This window comes from Danaus plexippus, chromosome 10, assembly GCF_018135715.1.
Source record: "Danaus plexippus chromosome 10, MEX_DaPlex, whole genome shotgun sequence".
Lineage (NCBI taxonomy): Eukaryota > Metazoa > Arthropoda > Insecta > Lepidoptera > Nymphalidae > Danaus > Danaus plexippus.
The window spans coordinates 7,979,423-7,999,911 of record NC_083543.1 but is presented as its reverse complement, the minus strand read 5'-3'; the positions used below and the strand labels follow the sequence as shown (position 1 = coordinate 7,999,911).

The window sequence follows — 20,489 nt, the reverse complement described above, 5'->3', positions numbered from 1 at the left end:
TTTATATATAAAAATTAGCTGTGCAAGTTAATATAAATTTTGTTTATTGAACCTCAGAAGGATTGATATCAAATTACTATAAAATAACTTCAGTCATACCAATGTTATACGTAAGGTGAAAGCTCTATTTCAAAATCTAACAAGCACATCATTTGTATTTAAAAAAAGCATGGGTTATTCGTTATTGGGGTTAGTGGGGTGGTCTTTAATGTGGCGACAACACTTCAAAAGCAAGGGGCGCTTACGTTTTCAAAAGGGTACTTGTGAATTAAACACAGTTTAGACGCAGTAAGCTGGCCAAATCGAAATTGTCTTCGGCGAACTGAATTCATTTTATGACACGAGCATATTGACATTGACATTTGCTCAATGACACTTTAAAAACTTTTGAATCACTAGTGGCTCGTGCATTGAAAGAAAATGATATTTTTTGTCTGTTAATTTAAATCGCTTTTAGTTGTTAAATATTTTTTGTCTGTGTTACTATGTTCATCATACTGAATACGACATTTATGAAGACTTTTCCTAAAAAAAATTCTTGATTCTTCTCAATAATTCTTACTTTTATACAATACATAAAGAGCTACCATCAGACGTATGACGTCATTAATGGGTCGTTAAAATGTTGATGGGCAAGTTTATAGTTTAGTGGCTGTTTATAAATAGATTGTGGACGGATGGAAATTCAAATTGCAATAATACGTATGAAAAGAATATCTGCTATATAGATTTAGTTTTCTCTCAATAAATACTTAAAGAAACTAATTGGAAGAAGAATGAATCTTGTGTTCAAACTTGTGTGACGTAAAGTGCTTATCAAATTTAAAAGTGCTACCAGATACCAACGATGACTTTGATAGAAATTAAATATGGAAAAATTTTATTGTTTATGGAGTTTTTTATACCGTAATAAAATATTTACGAACGAAAAGTTGAAATTAAGGGAGGAGTTTATTTCAATCGCATCTGCTGTGTTACACGTCTGATATCAAACGGTCGAAAGATCGACTTCGGCATTTGAAGTTATAAAATGAATACAATTTTTATTCTGAATTCCGAAATTCAGTGCGGATCTTTTGTTTGTTTTTCATTCAAATGATAATTTTTACACCTGTAACATTTCAAATTGGTCTGTAAGCGAGGTATTTCTGTGTAGAAAAAAAGCTGTTGCTGAAAACTGTAAACAAACAAAAGAATTGTAAGTATTAAATACATTTTCGACTTCTGATATTCAAATGTGTAGAAATATTTTCTATATTATTAATTTTTAATTAAACAAAACGGAACTTGTATAACAGTACCGTAAGTTGGTCCGTAGACAGGGCTTCTGATTACTTGAAGTAGTTTTGAAAATTGTATACCGAACTTTGCCATTTCTAGTTTGATAAATACATGTACAGCTTTTACATTATATTACATAGACACGTCCTGCCTATAGATAATACTATCCCTCTGTCAATATCAAGACCAGCCGAATGTGGTCTCTTGAACTTTAATGATTACAGGTTCTTGTGCTCAGTCTTTCATAGTATTTTATCGAAAGAAATGTCTCTTCTTTTTTGGTCTTATTTTAATTTTCATATTTATTTTGAAAGTTTCTTTAAATAAGAATGTATACAGTAAATCATATGTAATTTTTGGACTAATTCTTCTAAAGTTTCTATTTGGATGCCCTAAATTGTCATTATAAAATTTAAAAACACAAAATTCAACAAAATCTCTATCAAATTCGAAGACATAGATAGCAAAAAAAATACAAATAATATTCTCTATCTTCATATCATAATTCTTTATACTTTATATTATAATGAAGAAAAGAGTTTAGTTAATTTGAAAGCAACAGTTAAATCAGTTCATAAACATTTATGACTGAATAGCTATTTTTAAAGCTATAATTTCGTATATAAGTAATATAACAGAAATTTTGCATGTGTGTTATTTTAATAACTTTATTATCATGGAAATTGAGAGAGCGTGTCGAATCTCGATCATATCTTGATTGCATCGTATAGTCTTTGAAAATTTTTAATCTGTATAAAAGTTCAATCAACTTCTCTGAATCTATTATCTGTGATAATTGAGTAATGAACCAATAATATTGTTTATTACCAAAATATAATTGGTAGGAGCGAATTTAGCTTCCAACAATACGTTCGTTTTTAACTTAATTACTTAATATTATTGAAGAACACTAGAGTCAATGATTAAAATCTAAATTCTTCAAGGATTTTTTGTCATAGTTTGTAATATATTACACAATTTGTTAATCATGATAAGAATTTTCAGTGTAAGTAATAAAAGTGCAGACAATAAGGAGAAACGATGGAGTCAGAATAATTAAATAAAAATTGCAAACCAATGATTAATGTGTTATAATACTCCGAAAATATTGAACGTTGTGTGAAATAGATTTGGATCTTATCTGATCCTTATTGTCGGTTCACTGATTCAGACAATATACCATAAGTATTACCGATGGAGGTTTTTTAATTCCTTGCTTCCTTCCTTCTTTCATGAAACACCTATTATAAGTTTGATATACAAATAACAAATTATTTGAGATTATTTTGTTATAAACCAAAATCATGCATTATGTAATTTTTAAATGATTTCTAATAAAGTTACAGGTACGATTTCTAACGTGTTTATACTGAATTTGTTTCAATGATATATACAATCACAAGTTATTACTATATATATTTAAAGATACATATTATATGTATCTTAGTATTTTCTTTATATATATATATCGTTCTCTTTATCACTTAGTGTTTTTTATAATACACCCTGTACTATTGTGTTTGAGACTTATTATAACAAAGCGTCTTGTTTCAATTCAAATTAAAAGAAAGTGGAACAAAAGCTTAAAATTACAACTAACGTGTGCAAAGAAAAAGATTTCCAACGACCTCTGTCCAAAACCACTTAGAAATAATAACAGATAAAATGTTACATCTAACGTTGAACCTTATATTATAATATTTTATTTTGTATCTGTGACTGATGCGAACGTCAATCTATGTGACATTTGTCACTATTCACGTATGTTGGGATGATTTTGGGTCTTATATATTGTATTTATAAATGATTAAAATATCTCTTTATATTTGGTGAGAATTTAAACGGAATAAATTTCACATTTCGGATATGAAAAATAACGCTGCTGTTAGTGCATTTAGTGCTTATAATGTATACGTATTACACAAGAAAAAATATGTAAGAAATATTTTGTATGAGTAATCTAATAGAAAATAATTTGGAAATTCGAATAGCGGTCTTAAAAAAATATATCGAATATGTATAATAATAAAGAAATCGATAGATTTCATAGCCAAATATATAAACGTCCGTTAATGGTTGAAGATGGTCCCATATGAATATGAAAAGGTTGTACTGAAAGGTCGGAAAACTTCAATGAGCCCCTCAGGCAGCAAGACATTGCTTTTTTGGTTGTATATCCCAGAATATCTTAACAAAAATTCACTCATGCAAAAAACGTGTGATACATTATGGAAAGAGATTTTCTGTTGTGATACTTAATAATTTTATTTATCATGATTTATAACAAAAAAATGATGAAATGTAGGTACGTCATAATATTATAATAATTTTTCTCGAAAGCTACCACAAAAAATCCTTTAATTCGACGGAATATAATATTTATCTGGTAATGAACCTCTTATGGGTCTTGTTTCCATTTATTACCGAATTGCGGAAATCACAAAAGACTATCATTATTTTCCACGTATTTACTAGCTTTAGTGGGCCAGTGGACATATATTCAGTATTATTATTTAAGACATATAATAGTCTTTTACACAATAAAGAACCACTTCTTAAAAGTAATAGGAACTTGAAAAATAAATTGAATTCTTACACGGCACGTGCTCTAAAAAAATGATGCGAAAAGTAAGATTAAAATATGTTTGACGTGTTCATGGTAAATAAGAGCCATATAACGGCCCCCTTTCTATTTTAGAATCTGATAATATCCAAAAGAATCGTCACCATTTCGCAGGAGTATAGCATTACGCTCTTACGGCCGGATTACAAGAAATCGTATATGCCCCTTAACAAGGTCTCACTTAAACCTTCTTACTATTGTAAAAATGATCTCGACTCTCAATATCGGCTTCGCGATTTATCTATTCACAAACACATTTTTAGAGGTCTTGGAATAAAAACGCAATATTTTCAATATTAATTCTAGTTAAAATATATTTGATACAAATAAATTCATAAAATGATTTTTTTAATTCCAAATATCGAGTATTCCAAATAGTCAGCAGCGAACAGTGTCTCAACTGTAAAACAATATCCTCAGAAACAATTAGGGAGTTCGCAATAAATGGTGGAGGGGTCCTGTATCACTTTAGAAACTTAACAAATAAGGTAAAATAATGACGCTTTTAAAAGTACCTTCAAAGTCACAAGTCTGTGTAAGAGGAAACTGACATTTATCCTAATCCGCAAGTCGACAGTTGACTTCGTCTGAATTGTTTGAGTATTTAATGTAAGGTCAATCGATCGGGATGGACTTTTATATAGTGTATTTGTAACGAATATTTTTATTAACACAAAGAAAGTTTTCCCAGGATGTAAATCATTACGAAGATGTATAAAAGAACGATTTGATCTTTTTAAAAGCCAATTAATAGTTTGGAAACTGTGAAGGCTTTATTGTTACGCTTTTTTCTGTCACAGATATTTTTGTGTTAAATATGAAATTAAATGTCACAGTTCCTTCTATATCTTTGTGCCAGATTTAACTGTTATATAGTTTTTCTTATTGACTTTTAAATTTAAATCATATTTAGCAACTGAATGCAATAAAATAAATTAAGTCACATCATTACAAATTTATTTGGAACCAACATAAGTATGATATTATGTGAAAATGTTTATTTCAAATTAATTTATCGTTAAATATCTCATTCATACGCATTCTATATATAGTTAAACTCATCTGCTAGTGATGTTAAAATATCTATGTACTAAAAATGTGTTTTAGTTTATTACTATTTGGATTGCGGCAGCGATTTCCGCACTAAATCTTTGAAACAGACTAATAGATTTTGCTCTCAGATAATAGTTTATAAGACAGATAAGACAAATACTCTTTTCCGTATTTATCATATAGAAAACTTGTAAGACACCCTGATTAAAAAAAAATGTCCTGAGTTAAATGGTCTAGAAGAGTTTTTAGATAACCCAGACTAAGAATCGAATGGCTCAACCTAGTTACTATTTCAAACAAACTTAAGGTTCCTTAAAGGGCATATAAATGTGAGTTACGTCTAAAAGATATATGTCGGACATTTTGTTATCCAACAAGATTTTTATGTTAGGGGAGTGCTTGACCCGCTGTAATGTACTTTATTGTCTTTAAGGTCTTCTTAATAGATTTTTATGGTGTAGATTTTTTTTTAACATGGTTTACGATACGGGTTAACTTTACGGCTAAATAGCTTAGTGTTATATGGAACGAGAAAAACCTTTTGTAAAATATAATGACAGATAGTCGTTGAATACATATAATATCGTCTCAAAGTTAAATACCAAAAATCCTTTTTTTAGGAATTGTAAATAGCGCAATCAAATAAATTGTATCCAACTTTCATCACTTGAATAATGATAATTCTGTAACATTCTGTAACATTCTGTAACATTCTGTAACATTCTGTAACATTATTCTCATAACAGTGTACGATGATTTTTTTTTGTTTAAGTTTAAATATAAAGACCATTTCAGGTATTTGAATGGAATTGGAAAATCTTCGACTTCTCGTTTCGATTGTAATGTAGTGATAAACTTTCTAACTCGTCTTTTGACCGAGACCAGTCACGAGTAAAACTAACTCGTGGGTCACCATAAAAATTACTTGGTAGGGGACTAAAGGTTACAGTAAAAAAAATTTAGTTACATACGCGTTCTCGTTGATATGTTGAAAGGAATCAATATAAATATGTAACTATCTCGCTCGTCTTATTGTGAGTGAATAAAAATGTGATATGAGAAAAGTAGTAAAGAAAGTTGGTATTCTAAGTAAACTGTGTTTGTTGTAGTAAACAACTTTTTTCTTTATTATTATAATAGGTGACCTTTGTACGTTTTGTCGTAAGCAAATACTGTGATAGCTAGTTTTTGAAATATTTTAGATTGATACAGAGTTAAAAAAATATATTAAAATCAATTTTAAAGTCTCTTTTAGGCTGTCGAAGCTTAAGTTGGAAACTTGTACTAAGTTTTACATAAGTAAACTTTACCTATCAGATTATACTGATTAAATGAAGGTACTTATAAAACAAAATTTACATAGATATATATTTTGAAATGACAGTAAAACCTAGTTTTTAAAAAATTACTGATAAAAAATGAATTCCCCATAATTAATATACAGATAATCAATGACGTTAATTTAATCGAATACAGTATTAATTAGAAATAACTCGGCTTAAACAGAACGTTTTTGTTCATTGAATGAGGCGCGATAGGAATTAGGTTTGTATTAAAAATTTACAGCCTCGCAATTAGTCATATTTCATTTTATTTTACGAGTGATTTTTATAGTAATTTGGGAATTTGTTACTTGATCATTTTTATGATTTTGAGTCCATTTTTTTAGGGGGCAACCACACGCTTAAGAAAATTGTTAATAAGGAAGATTAAAACACGACAGAGTAAATGATATGGGATTCTTTCATTGGACTGTCCGTCTGTTTGTATCCATAACACGAAAGTAGTGTAATATGTAATTACAGTAACGTTATAGTAAATATATATATATATATATATATATATATATATATACATATTAATATATTTCTACGAATGCTTTATATATACTCGTATTAATGTAACAGACGTCAGTAGAATATTAATATTAAATAATTTAATTACCATGTCATCTCTCATTTTAATGTATAATTTATATTTTGGTATCTTTATTAGTAGTTATTTGTTTCAACAAATTATTGTTCAATAAAATTTAATTTAAATTACAATACTATATGTACATATATAGCTAGTAATATCGATGAAAAAAGTGTTAATGAAATGTGGACATTAATAAGAAATCTTTACTTTACCTTGAATACTCTTAAGGAAAGTTCCTCCTCATGTTGAAGAACGTAAACGTCAACAACATTAATTTAAGTTAACAATTCTTTCGTAATCTCAAAGCAGAACTTTCACTGAATATTATTAATTAAATTTTTCAAACTGTCGGATCATTAATTTAACTTTTTAATATCAATATAGTTTATATTTAACTAATATTTATTTAATAGGAGTTTTAATTGTTGTTATTGATTTTAGTGTTTGCTAATAACTGTATCAGAAAAATAACCATTGAATGTTTTAGCCAATCAGTCAGAGTAGGTTACATGACACCGAGGGAATTATCTCAATAACGTTTCTATTGATATTGCAATTATCGAAGTAAATGTTTACCTTACCTGATTAGATATTTCATTCACAACACAAACAATTACGGATAAATAGTATAGGATATATGCGTCTAGTTCTTTAAATATTTCTTAGTTTGTTGGTGTCAAGGAAATGTCCTTGTAAGGTATTGGATCCTCTGCCTAATATAGATGTAGGTTTCAAAGGAAACCTTTATAAAGTTCTTTGCGTTTGAAATTTTACATAAATATATACCATCCGACTTCTATAGAGTGTTGTGCATAAGCTTCTACAAATATATATTCAAAGCGCACACAATGAAAATGAAAAACTGTGAGCCTTTATTGTCTGTAAAGTTCGTGTTTTAAACTCCCCTTCGTAAGGAGGAGTTGGTAATTGCTTTGGTCTTCTTTATTTGGTCATTCTTGATATTAATTTAACGGATAATATTTTAAAGGTTATGCCATATTGGAAGTTCAGCAAGTAAATATTATAATTATAATTATATAGGCTTTTACAGAATATTTGGACTAATTCAGTTGAAAAAAGCCATAAACACTTAATATATGTAAGCACATACATATTTATGATATGATTTCTATTGTATTGTATAAATGTAAACAACAACAGCATGATCTGGAAAAAATTAAAAAAAATACAGCGACAGATCTCGAGAACAATATGTGACCCAAAAATGCCTCTTAAGGATAAAATTCACAAAACAGTATATACATCTGTCTGTATGAATTTGAGTGGAGCTACGAAATGAAACACGAGGGAGAAGTGCATGTTACCGAAATGATGATATTGATGTGGATTTCTTTATGAGAGAAACAGATATGTAGGTTGATGTGAAGATATGTGTGAAAAAAGCTGCAAGCATATATATACATAGATGATAGAGATTTGAAAAATAGGTAATTATGTGATATGTATAAAGAGTGAAAACCAGAAAACAATTATGGATGGTGGTAGAGTCTAGCTGTGGTCAAAATACAACAGCTCGAATAGGGCTGGCTCGACCGGGGAAATACCACCCTTTCACAGAAGAACGGCATGAAGTAACCTTTAATGGCTGCGTTTCGTGTGATGAGGGAAGGAGCAGGTTGCCCTTTCCCTGTTCCTACCCTTTCCTGCCATCTTCTTATTACCACTCCTCCCTCTTCCTCAATAATCAAGCTTGGCAACGCATCCACAACATAAGACTTGTTGTGGATGTCTATGAACGACGGTTACTACTGCCCATGAAGTAGGCCACTTCAAACAAATATATCACACTCTTATAATCATTAGTTTTTCTTTGAACGTAATAGTTTAAGAATTTTCTGAAAGAAAATATTAAAAATCGCTTTACTTTTTTGAATGTAATAATATATTATATTTATAGGAATTTTAGTTGTTACTAATAGAACCGCATCATTCTTATACGCTTATTGTTTTAAAAAGACGGGTAGATGATGCACATTGAAATTATTCTGTTGATTTTTTAAATTATGATTGTTTTTCGTATAGTAAAGAAGCTTTTTTATGTTTGATCATGTCATACGATACAAAAGTCACACGTTTACATACCTTCTTGTATGACATTCGTAATAGCCATGTCAGTGGATTTTAATCACTGGCAATGAGTGACGCGTTTCAAGTTATGGAATAATTGGAATAATTAAAAAAAAAAAAATCTAACAAATTTGTTTGATCTGTATACTCTTAAGGAGAATTTAGATCTCACAAAGATTTATGTAATAGATTGAGGAATGAGGGTAAATTTATTGTTATTTAGAATCCTTTAAAAACTTACACAGTTTTATGGGAACGTATTAAATATTATTTTAAAATTAAAACAGATTAAGGTGGAGTAGTTAAAATGTAAAATCTCCTGAATTTCATCACTTTAAGTGTGTTTAATATCAGATTTCACAATTAGGGTAATCGTACGAGACTAAATAACTTCTTGAACACGATTAATCTAATTATTCTTGAATATAATTAATATTTAAGTAACTTGGAACCGATTCTGGCAACACAGAGAAACTGAAACGCAGATGCTCATTCTTATCATGTAAAATGACAATTTTATAAGACGTAGGCCTATCAAATGTTTTTTCTGTAGAATTTAACAATATCTAACAGTTGATAGCTATCCCATCAAATTATTTTTGTAAGGTTTATATGTGTATATATTTACTTATTATATAGTAACCTAACTGGTTTTTTTTTTTATTAAAAAATTCAAATAAAAACTTTTACGCTGATACAACATTCCTCTTTACCCAAGAATCCGGGCAATCGGGAGTAAAACAAGGTCAGAAATAAGTTTTTTGAGAGATATATTAGTCGTTAGTCTAAGATTATTGACCATAACGGTTGCTTTATACAAACCGATTCATATAATAACTGTATAAAGGTGCTATATTTCGATCACTAACCGGACAGTATTCTGTAATGGGTTCAGGTACTTACACGCACACAAAGGCACGCTCGGATGCATTATTCATGACCCCAATCTCAATAAGTGTCACTGTGTTAACACTGCTTCTTGAAAACGTCGAGGGCTCTTTAAATTTTCCGCTTTTTTTATTTGCTGATCGTCGTAAGAACAGAATTTCCGATGCATTCTTGTAAAATGTTACTGATATTTAACAAGTTACTCAGCTTGTATCAATTTCTATCACTCGATCTGTTCGTGTTGCCATAACCTTGTAATTCTGTATTAAAAATAACTGAAAATTAACAAGGATTATATGTTAGTAAAGGGAAAATATTAAGATTTTTGGGAATCCATTTATTAATGTATTCTTTATACTAAATAGGTATTTTCTTGTATAGAGCTTAATAAAATGACAAAGTAATGTTTTTCTTGTAATATTATACATTTTATATGCTTTTTTATATTAATATTTTCTATTTTTACACTTAGAATTTACTTACTTCGTTATGTTCGCAGCTAAAGCTAGAAATGTTTGTGATAAAATTTGTATCTGTGTGAATTTAAACCCTGACTTAACCTTAGCTATAATAGTAAACTGTCAGTATTATAGAGGTGTAGATTCCATAGTTTAAGTAACGGAAAGTATAAACGTTAGAGAGGAAATCTTATGCCTACCGTAGTTTTGAAACTTTGATATCGGACATTTTTTTACACTATGTCGTCGCTGCAATAATGTTTTTATGTTTAAACATAAGAATTAATTGTAGTGGATATGAATAGTGTTTATATATTTTTTTAATGATACTTTTGACGAGTTATAAGTTGCTGATTATTACCATGTTTATATATATTAGTGTTAATTATTGTTTCTTGCAAGGATGCCATATGTAGGACACCTACTATTGAATAACGTCGATGTAGTGCTCCACTGACAACTTCACTATCTGTTTCGTTGTCCGCCTCTAGACAATTTAACTTGTCATAGTAGGGGTATAACAAAAGAGAACGTGGTCCATTTTGCGCACCATTTGTGGAATGGGTCATGGAAAGTTATTGATATTGTAAAGTATAACATAAATACGAAGCAAGAATGAAAACGTTTTATTGAAAAATACCGCTTTAGTGATTCAAATGTAATTTTCTCGCACCTTTACTTTAACGATCAAATAGAAATCTCCGGAGGGTAAATCTTTGCTTAATTTTATATGTAAAGATTAAACTTTTAAACATCTCTAACTAGTGTAAATAGCCGTCGACGTGTAGGTAGTCGGAGAACATTTTCACATGTAGATATTTTGCTAGCAGTCTTTATGCTATCGGGGACGAGTGTAAACAGTTTCTGAGCACGGGCGGGCGGCGGCGTGACCACGCTAGGGGAGGGCCGGGCGGTCTCCGTCAGTCGTGCGGCCGCCGCCGCGCGCTACACTCCTACCATGTCGGTGCGCACGGATCATCGCGATCGTGATCGCTTCTCGAGGCACTCTTCCCGCGCCTCCGTGGACCTCGCTTTCCCCAGCGGATCAGCTCGGGAACACTCCTTCCGATCAGTACACTCCGGTCGAGTACCGCGTGTCGCCAGCGATGACCTGATAGTACCTGTGCGCACGCTTCGTTCAGCCTCCTGCCGCGCGGCGCCAGGCGCTCCCCATCGTCTCCGGCGCCACCATTCTTCAGCCGCCGAATGCGAGAGGGCGCGTCGTTCGCGACGACACACGTTGGAGTTGCCGAACAGCCGGGGTCCCAGCGTAAGGAGCCGGTCGCCGGAGCCTCCGCCGCCGGTCGCGCCCGAGCCTGAGCTGCCTCCCGAGGATGCGGGCAAGGAAGCTCGCAGACGACGAGTGGTGGCCGCCGTTGCAGCGTCTTTCTTCGCCTTAGCTCTGGCGTCCGTGCTGGTGGTGGTGGTGACCCTGACGCACAGCTCCGTTCTCCGCGCCCACAACCAAACGGCCAAGTACTACACGTTCTCCGTGCCGCCGCACCATCCTCTCAGTGAGCCCCGTTCATGCCCCACCGTCGCCCCTCCCGCTTCGCATGAGACTGTCTCCGACCCCGAGTCCCTGGGGCTGCGAACGTCATCAATTGTGGTACATATCAATACTGACTCAGACCGATATAAATTAAATTAAACTCTTTGACGAATGTCCGACGACCTTATCTTCTTTGGTATTATAATTTCACTTGTTCCATCTTTTTCTTCTCTTCCAGTTGTTCGTTGAGAATCTCTCCAACTTGTTAACGCACAGAAATTTTTTCGTTCGCACGTTCGCAACCCCCTTCTGCATGTTTAGTGTACTATAGATTTGATGTTTATATTATAAGAAAAAAAAATTCCCAACTTTAAAACTGACTAGCCCAAAAACTTCACAAAATAATATTTTTTTTTACCTTTAAGGTATTTCTTATATCAATCGTTTGATAACGCCTTGGCGATGTTTTTGTCAGCTTATTATTTTATTGCAGGCTATATACGTGCATACATACATATTAAAAAAAACGGTAACTCGCGAAACTTTTATAAAATCTTTAAGTATGATGTTAATAAAAAATATATATACATTTTTTGCAATTGCAATTAAGTAACAAATTTTAAACTCATTGAATTAGTAGGGCAAAATGTATTTATCATCATATAATAATTTATTATTTATTTATGATATGTTTATATTTCAGAGTATCGTAGGATTATAGCGTTATATATCTTCCTGAGACAATAACGTAATCGGCTTGCTATAAATATTTTTACATAGAATTTTTACGACAAAAAGTTACACGTACATTATAAAGTTGACACATAGTTACGGATGTGGGTTTCTGTTCGAACCATAAACCTATGACGCAAGTTTCATACAAAATTCAATGTGAGATAAGTAGGTGAATCAGATTTAGCAGCTTCTTAATATAACTGTATGCGTGTACGGTGTACATTGCAAGTTAACGCTTGACTGAGCAACTTTTTCTAAATTAAAAGTCGTTTCAGTGCAGAGCGGACGTTCATTGATATTCAGTATTAAATGGCTTGGGTATAGAATTATTGTTATAAATATTACATTTCTTTGATATTGAGTTGTTGGATTGTGATTATGGCCTTGTAAAAACAATGAGAAATGCCGTTTTGGGGTGAAACATATAGTTTGAAAGGAAATCAATCGCTTACTGATCTTTTAAAGGAATTTGAGAAATTATTATAGAGACAAATGAAGACCTTAAATACATATGTATGTATCCGTTCGTCGGAGACTGACATGTCTATTTGAATAGGAATTTTGTTTATCTTTTGTTTAAGATAACTTAAAAGATTAATTTATCTTATATATAATCCAGATACATCTGAATTGAAAGAAATAAATATTTCATTGGTCGAAAACAGTTGTTAGGTCTTGAATGTAATATTGGATTTTTTTTAATTAACTAGGAATTATTGTTATAATGTCTAGTGTACTGATATGTTCCTAGAAGTTTTACTTGGGGCTTATCTTCGTCTAAATCAAATTCACAGAAGCCAATGAAAGAACTATCCATTGTTGCCTCGACAAAAATAAATTAATTTTTGACATAACTACTAAGCCGAGTTTCAAAAGTAAATTTCTCAGTAATAACGTTAAAATTTTATAAGTAACATTTATAATTGCACTCGTATGAACATATAAATGATAAATTGTAATTAAAGTCTAAACGTCTAGAATATTTCGGTACTTGAATAATGGAAAACAATTTTTACGCAGCGTTGAATTACACCGCTTCTTAATATACCTAACAATCAGTAAAGCATTAACCTCTACCGAATTTCAATGTCATTTGGATGTGAGAGTACATTTCATGAGATCATATCTCCTGAAATTACTTTAACATCCCAAAAAATTTAATCTCATTTACATGTCAACTCAACATAATTAAACTCCGAAACTGATGAAACATTAAAACGTATCTCTCGTTACGTGTTTTTTTTTTAAGATTGAAAGAAACAGAAACGATTGTACGTAAATGTGGATTATCTTTGAAATAAGGTAATGGAATAATTTCTCAGACAAAAAATTATTTACTCATATACATTTTACTTGTATTTAAAACCTTAAAAATATGAATGTCGTAGATGTATATACATCCTTCATAACAACAGACACAAAAAAATACGTAAGTATTTTTACTCACTCATTTTATTGCTATTTAATATATCTAAGTAATATTCAGTACGCGTTATAGAGTTTGTTTTTTATTATTAAAAGTTGAACAGACGCCATTGAATTGAATTGAATTTTTTACTCTTTTAAAAGGTTTACTTCATAACAAAACTAAAGATGTATAAGATATGGCAATTTAGTCAAGCTCGGTAAGAATATACATTGCCTTTTTAATAGGTATTTCTGTTTTCAATTTCTCAGATGTCTTCATTAATTTTATTATTCAGGTAAGGTTATCAAAAGAACATCAGTATAACATTGATCAAAGGCATTGTGATAAGAAAGGAGAGACTCCTTAGTTGTTAACTGAACGAAAATAAAAAAACTAAACTTACACTTGAGCTGTTGCAGTTGTTTGGAAATTCATCCTCGATGGATAAATAATGCTGACGGATATGGAATTATGCGATTTACTTAATTCGCATTTTTCAAATATTTTTCTTTGAAATTCAAAACTTTATACTTTAGAAATCTCTTGATCTTTGTTACACGGAAATTTCATACTTCTTACATTGACGGTGCACAAATGGTATGCATTTAAATAACTTTTTTTTTTAATTTTGGGCCAAATTAACTCATTACTAAGAATATGCCTTTGACATATGAACAATGTTTTAAAAATCAACTACCCTAGTTATTTTTTATATTTATATTTTATTTGATAGAGCTATTATTGTAAAGAAAATGTACATTAATTATGAATATCCATGAAAAAATTATGAGTAAGTAGATTTTAATGTTTTTTTTTGATAAGGGACGACGTTAAGCAGAATTTGTAACTGCCAAAATCTTTTGTGTAGCCCTCGAAGATGATCATGTATCTTAACAAAGAATGATTAAGTGTAATGATCGTGTTTGTAGCTGAACGAAAATTCAGAGTCAGGTTTGAAGTTTTTTTATAATGAGATCTAAGTTACATTTAAATGAAGTGTTTTTATTATTAATATGGCTCACATTTGTAAAAACTATTTTCTGTAGAGATCTAAGAATTTATCTTAATCATAAAAATAGTTTAGCAATAATAATGTCGTCTTGGAAAGTGGCTTATAATATGAAATTTTTCTCTAAAATCAAAAATTATTTTCCAAGCATCTCTTCACACTTTATACATAAAGCTTCCTTCTAGAACTCAGGTCACAATATCTGGACCGCTGCTGGATCCCTAGTCAGTATCAAGATGAGGTAAAATTCCAGATATTTCTATCTATAACTCTTTTCCGCCTTCGCCGCTGTCGGATGAAAAAGTCTTAACACGAAAACAAAATCTCAAAACTAGAACATTAACAGATGCTTGCCATTTGGATCCAATGTTATCACTTATAGGACAAATAATTGATTAGTCGAATGATGTATTACCTCGTTTCGATTCCTTGGCAAACAAACACATCAACAAATTCTTATTACGTTACCTAAATAAAAACCGTGGCTTCGACTATCAATAACCACACCCACGTTTTCATTGTATATTATTTCTACATTGACATTTATGTGCTATTAAATGGATAGAAATTTTTTATTTTGCATAGCAAATCTTAAAAAGCAGCATTAATACGAGATAAGGTATACAGCAAATTCTATACAACAGTACTATTAATAAACTGTAGATTTATAGAATATTCCGTCATAATGATAAGCCTTTGAAGCGTTTCAACCGTTCGTAAGATATGTATTGAAAATCAGAACGTACGAGTACATTTATCGTTCTCCCACATCATCGAGACTATCCAGTCTATACGTGTTGGCTGTACTGGTTAATACCAAACTGATTTGTTTAGTTTTAAATAAACTAGTTGCGTTAAACAAATAACGGAATAAAAATATATCCACAGTTCTCTGAACGCTAACGAATTAGATTTAACTTGTTATAGGAGTGAGTTACACGAGGAACTATTTATACTTTAACATGTCACAGACAGATACTAATTGTTGGGGAGGTATAATTTTTAATCGTATAAGCGTTCATTGCGTACGGTTTAGTGTTCGTCGCAGTCAAGCGGCACAGAACACGAAGTTTCTAATTATAAATGGAGTCCTTATGTTTACATCTTCACGTAGATTCACTGCCAATACACGTAACGTAAAATTTTGCGTGTCGTTCCGATTAACAAACTGTTACTATTTTTGTAATTAACACCTATATAAGCTTATTGTAAACGTCGTGATAACTCCGTAATGTCAGTTATTAAATTGGAATCATATTTTTAATCAAAATGTACCTTATTTAATACATAATTATAATTTAGATTTCTCCGTGGAATATCTCGGTCGTTTTTAATAATCTTGTAATTATCGGCTTTCGAAAGCTAACGTTTCGTCGAAGCTAGATTTAATTAGAAAAAAAATGTCAGCGACAGACGTTGATTATATATATCCAAATAAACTTTCAAACTACAACCGTAACACGAGGAGCTCGACTGAGGTCTAATTTACCGAGAGTATTAAATCAAATCATCAACCGATTGCCGCGGGAGATATTGCGGTGCTTTTAGTGGCTGGGATTTCCGTTCAATGCTTCACAGTCAAAATTTATCTCATTCATTTGTATCTAGAGTCAGTAAACACGTTAAGTGTACTCGGACTTTATAACAAATAAAACGTTTTCAGTCGTTTTAACAATCAAAATGAGTTTATTTTTTTTTTATCTTTTAATATTTCTAGTTTAAAATGTAATAAATATATGTTGCAGTAAATTTTAATATTTTATATATTAATGATATTGCGGATAAATTTTTAATTAGTAATCTCTGTATAATTTATAACATAATATTGTATTCGACTCTGCACGTTACAATAAGACAGATTACATGCCATTTGTCATCTTTCCTGAAGAAGAACTTAAAGACGCCATTAAATTCTTAAAGAGAAAAACTTTTATCATGATTAACGTACTTTTACGTGAATTTCGTCCGGACAACATATAAAAGGTTCGGTTATTATGATAAGCATTTAATCTTTATATAAATAAAAGGTATATTACGCACTCGGTTCTCTATTAACTTGATGAAGACCGACATTATTGGCAACGTATAGAGTGAAATTCGTTATCCGATCAAAAAGGGTCGACACAACAGGGCGAAACTCAACAAAATACATCCTTTTCACGAATTTAAATTAAAATGTGAATAGCGAACAGTTCTCTGATTGGACCCTAAGCGGCGATTAACAAGTTCACTAACAAGGAATCGACATCAAACGACCATTAGCGCAAGGAAAAATTAGTTCATAGATCATTAAATTTTTAAGTTTCAGAACAATAACAAAATTTATTTTTTACTTTCTCTCTCGCCTGAGGCACAACTCTCGTGGATTGTTTGATATTAAAATTTTATTTAGATTTTATTCATTGTATTTTCACACCGTTACTCCAATTATTATTTGAATGAGTACTTATGTGAGATTCAAATTGGTAGATTCTTTTATATCTTCACGATCACCCAGCTCTTTAAGCAAATAATAACTTATTTTGCTTTTACAGTAGATGTTACATCATTAATGGAATAGAATGTCAACTTCTTCCTATATAAATTTCCCTTGAATTCAGCGATAGTTCCGTAAAAGCTGGTTCGTTTTTTCCATAACAAAGGTCTGACACCAAAAAAACTCTCTGTCTCTTGTGTCGTGTAAATAATAATAAGGCTTAGACAAAGCATAATACATATTTTGGAATCACACATAACAATTATAGGTACTCAAACACATTTATACATTCCATAGACCATACACAAACAAATAAATTTAAGTAAGTCAGTTTTGATTCATTTAAAAGCAATAAATAATGTGTAAACTGTTTTGGATTTGTTACGTAGTGGAACTTAAAAACTATTTTCATTTAATACTTCCATCTGCTGTGTTTATTGCAATAAAAACAAAATACAATGTGCCTATGCAAGGAGTAAAAATGTTGTAATGAACAAAAAAAAAATCTTTTTTAGTAGGAAAAACTTTTCGTGCCAATTAAGAAAGTCAAATACAAGCGTTTAATTCCAGTATGGGCATACTGCCAGATGTTTTTCCAAGCAACAGGTCCACGTATGCTATGTACAGTTTAACTTTGAACTAAGGGTCAGAAATAAATTCTATTTTTGTCTGATTTTGCTTCACTTTCTTTTTGCGTGTTTCGATGTTACTGAACTTCAAATCTTAATATATATGCATCGTCTCAACATTCAGAAATAATATTTCATATACCATAACAAGGTACTAGACAAAAAACAAATAAAACGAAATAATGTAAAGTACAAATATTCTAAAATGGGTAATAATAAAGTTCAGAAAATTTAAAAACGATCAAAAAAAAATTTGTGATCATGCAGAAAAATGTTAAAATTAAAATTGTCTACCTTTTTAGTATGTAGGTCATGTCGATATATGTAGGTTTTAGATGAGTTTTAAGTTCACTGTGATTATCCGTTCAGTTAACATATACTTTTAACCGAAAACCGTTTTTCATACACAAAATACTTTGAATTAATGGTCCTTGGAACTTATATGTTAAGGAACAATATTTAAATAAACCTCGGACATAACAAAGGCGTAACAAAAGCGTCTTGCCCTTTAAGTATAAAGTTAAGCGCAAAAAAAAAATATCCTATTTATATTACTCAATAATTCGTCATACAAAGTTAAATAAAATACCTCGAGCATGACAGATATCATTCGTAGCGTGTAATAATAATCAGCCTACACACATAATGAGTTATATTCTCTGTAGCGAGCAAAGTTTAATTCTGAACATCGCGTCTGTGAGAAAGCGAACGAACAGTATTTAGATGTGAAAGTTTTTTAATTTCACGCATGAAGTCCAACTCGTAGTCTATCGACTCATGTCAATTTGATATTCGTTCCCTCACTGTGATGAATTGTTTATTGACATAGAAATATTATCAAGCCTCGAGCTTCAATATTATTTGAGGTACTCAGAAAATAACTACAAGATCTGGAAATTTTATCGACTTAAATTAGTATATATAGGTTGTTTTTAACTTCAAAATATAAAAGAAATTTAATGTTGCCATTAAATTTTTTATTTATTTTTTCGCCAACAATTCTGTGCTATATAAAAATTGAAATTAAAAGAAAATAGCTGGATGCGTAGAATAGAAATTTAATTTAATAGAATTGATATACATTAAAGTAAATAAAATAAAATTTGTTAATTTAAAAAAACAGAGATAGTATTTCATCATCGCCTTTGTTTATAAAGCAAATTAAATTAACTATCGACATATAATATGGCACACCTTCAATTCAGTCAAAAGATTGTTTGCTAATCAATGATATGGTTTAAGGGCTACAAATAAGGGCTCGGTGCATGACGTCAATAGGAGCGTCCTATTGACCCTGATACCCCTGCACCGTCTTACGCCTTGATGCTCTAACCATGTGGAAAAACAAGCATCAATCATGCATGCCTAATGTATCCACGGTTTAATTTTGTACGCGTATCTCTTAGTTTCTTAATAAAATTACAAAAAATCCCGTTCCTGTTAACAGATTTTATTATATTTATCATTGGGGAGTGCGAATGATATAAAGCTGATGATCATATATAATACGAGAATAGAAAAAGTCAATAATAAATTAAAATGATTTAAGTGTGATGTTTTTTTAAGGATATTGATGGGATTACCGGTAGCGGATAAAAGATAAAGACATACGTATTTGCTGATATTAATATGAAATACAAACTGAATATTCACATACAATATTTTCTGTAAGCGGTAATGTTTCACGGACGTACCTCTAGTTGTCGACCTTGGGTACTCATCGATCAAAACTATATTAGTTACGAGATGTTAGAATATGGAATTAATTTTCCACTTAACAATATGCGGTATTAACGAGCGTCTTATGAAGTTCAGGGACATTATGTATTGTAAATGACTACGTATTGTAATTATATATATATACAATACATAATTCATTACTGTTTCACTTTATTATTCTTTGAAAATATATGATGTGATTTATTTAATTTAAAGTGGCGACAATGATTGATGCTTGGAGATGACAAATATTGATAATTAATTTTTATTGCTTCGATAATCAGGTCGTATAGAGAACTTAATTTATTTTATTCCGTATCAGAATTGAATCTAAGTTAAGTATTCTGTAATTATATTTCATTTAATTACGAAAGATTACTTCGGAGTAATTTTGTTTTATCAGAATCCATTTTCAATGACCATTTAAACCGGGGACTTGGAACAATTTTCTATTTTTACCAATCCAGTATGTTATTTTAAAATATTTGTTTGAAAAGTAAACATTATTACGAATAAAAACAAGGTGAAAACCTAATATAAAATATGTAATATAGTATAGTATAATATATAGTATAGTATTCACTTTAAAAGGTCTTTATTATAATTAATTCTTAACGTATCGTCTCTTCCGTGCTAAGTGGAGTGCTTAGGTATATTCTTATGTTTTACGGAGCAAATAACTTCAAACTTGTATGTCCATAGCATGGCTG

At 30.8% G+C, this 20,489-nt stretch overlaps 1 protein-coding gene across 5 annotated transcripts in view; it reads left to right on the top strand.

Moving 5' to 3' along the window:
- Nucleotides 1-20,489, top strand: part of LOC116766786 (uncharacterized) — a 66,231-nt gene that overhangs the window by 31,430 nt on the left and 14,312 nt on the right. Inside the window, exon 1 of one of the 5 annotated variants that reach the window (XM_032656881.2) lies at nucleotides 11,215-11,787. The exons of 2 other annotated variants lie outside the window; for them this stretch is intronic. In XM_032656881.2, the coding sequence (XP_032512772.1) occupies nucleotides 11,270-11,787 (518 nt within the window). In that variant the 5' untranslated portion in view covers nucleotides 11,215-11,269. Of the gene's footprint in view, nucleotides 1-11,214; nucleotides 11,921-20,489 lie in introns of those variants that run through there. 2 more of the 5 variants (XM_061521650.1, XM_032656883.2) reach the window with 2 other exon arrangements.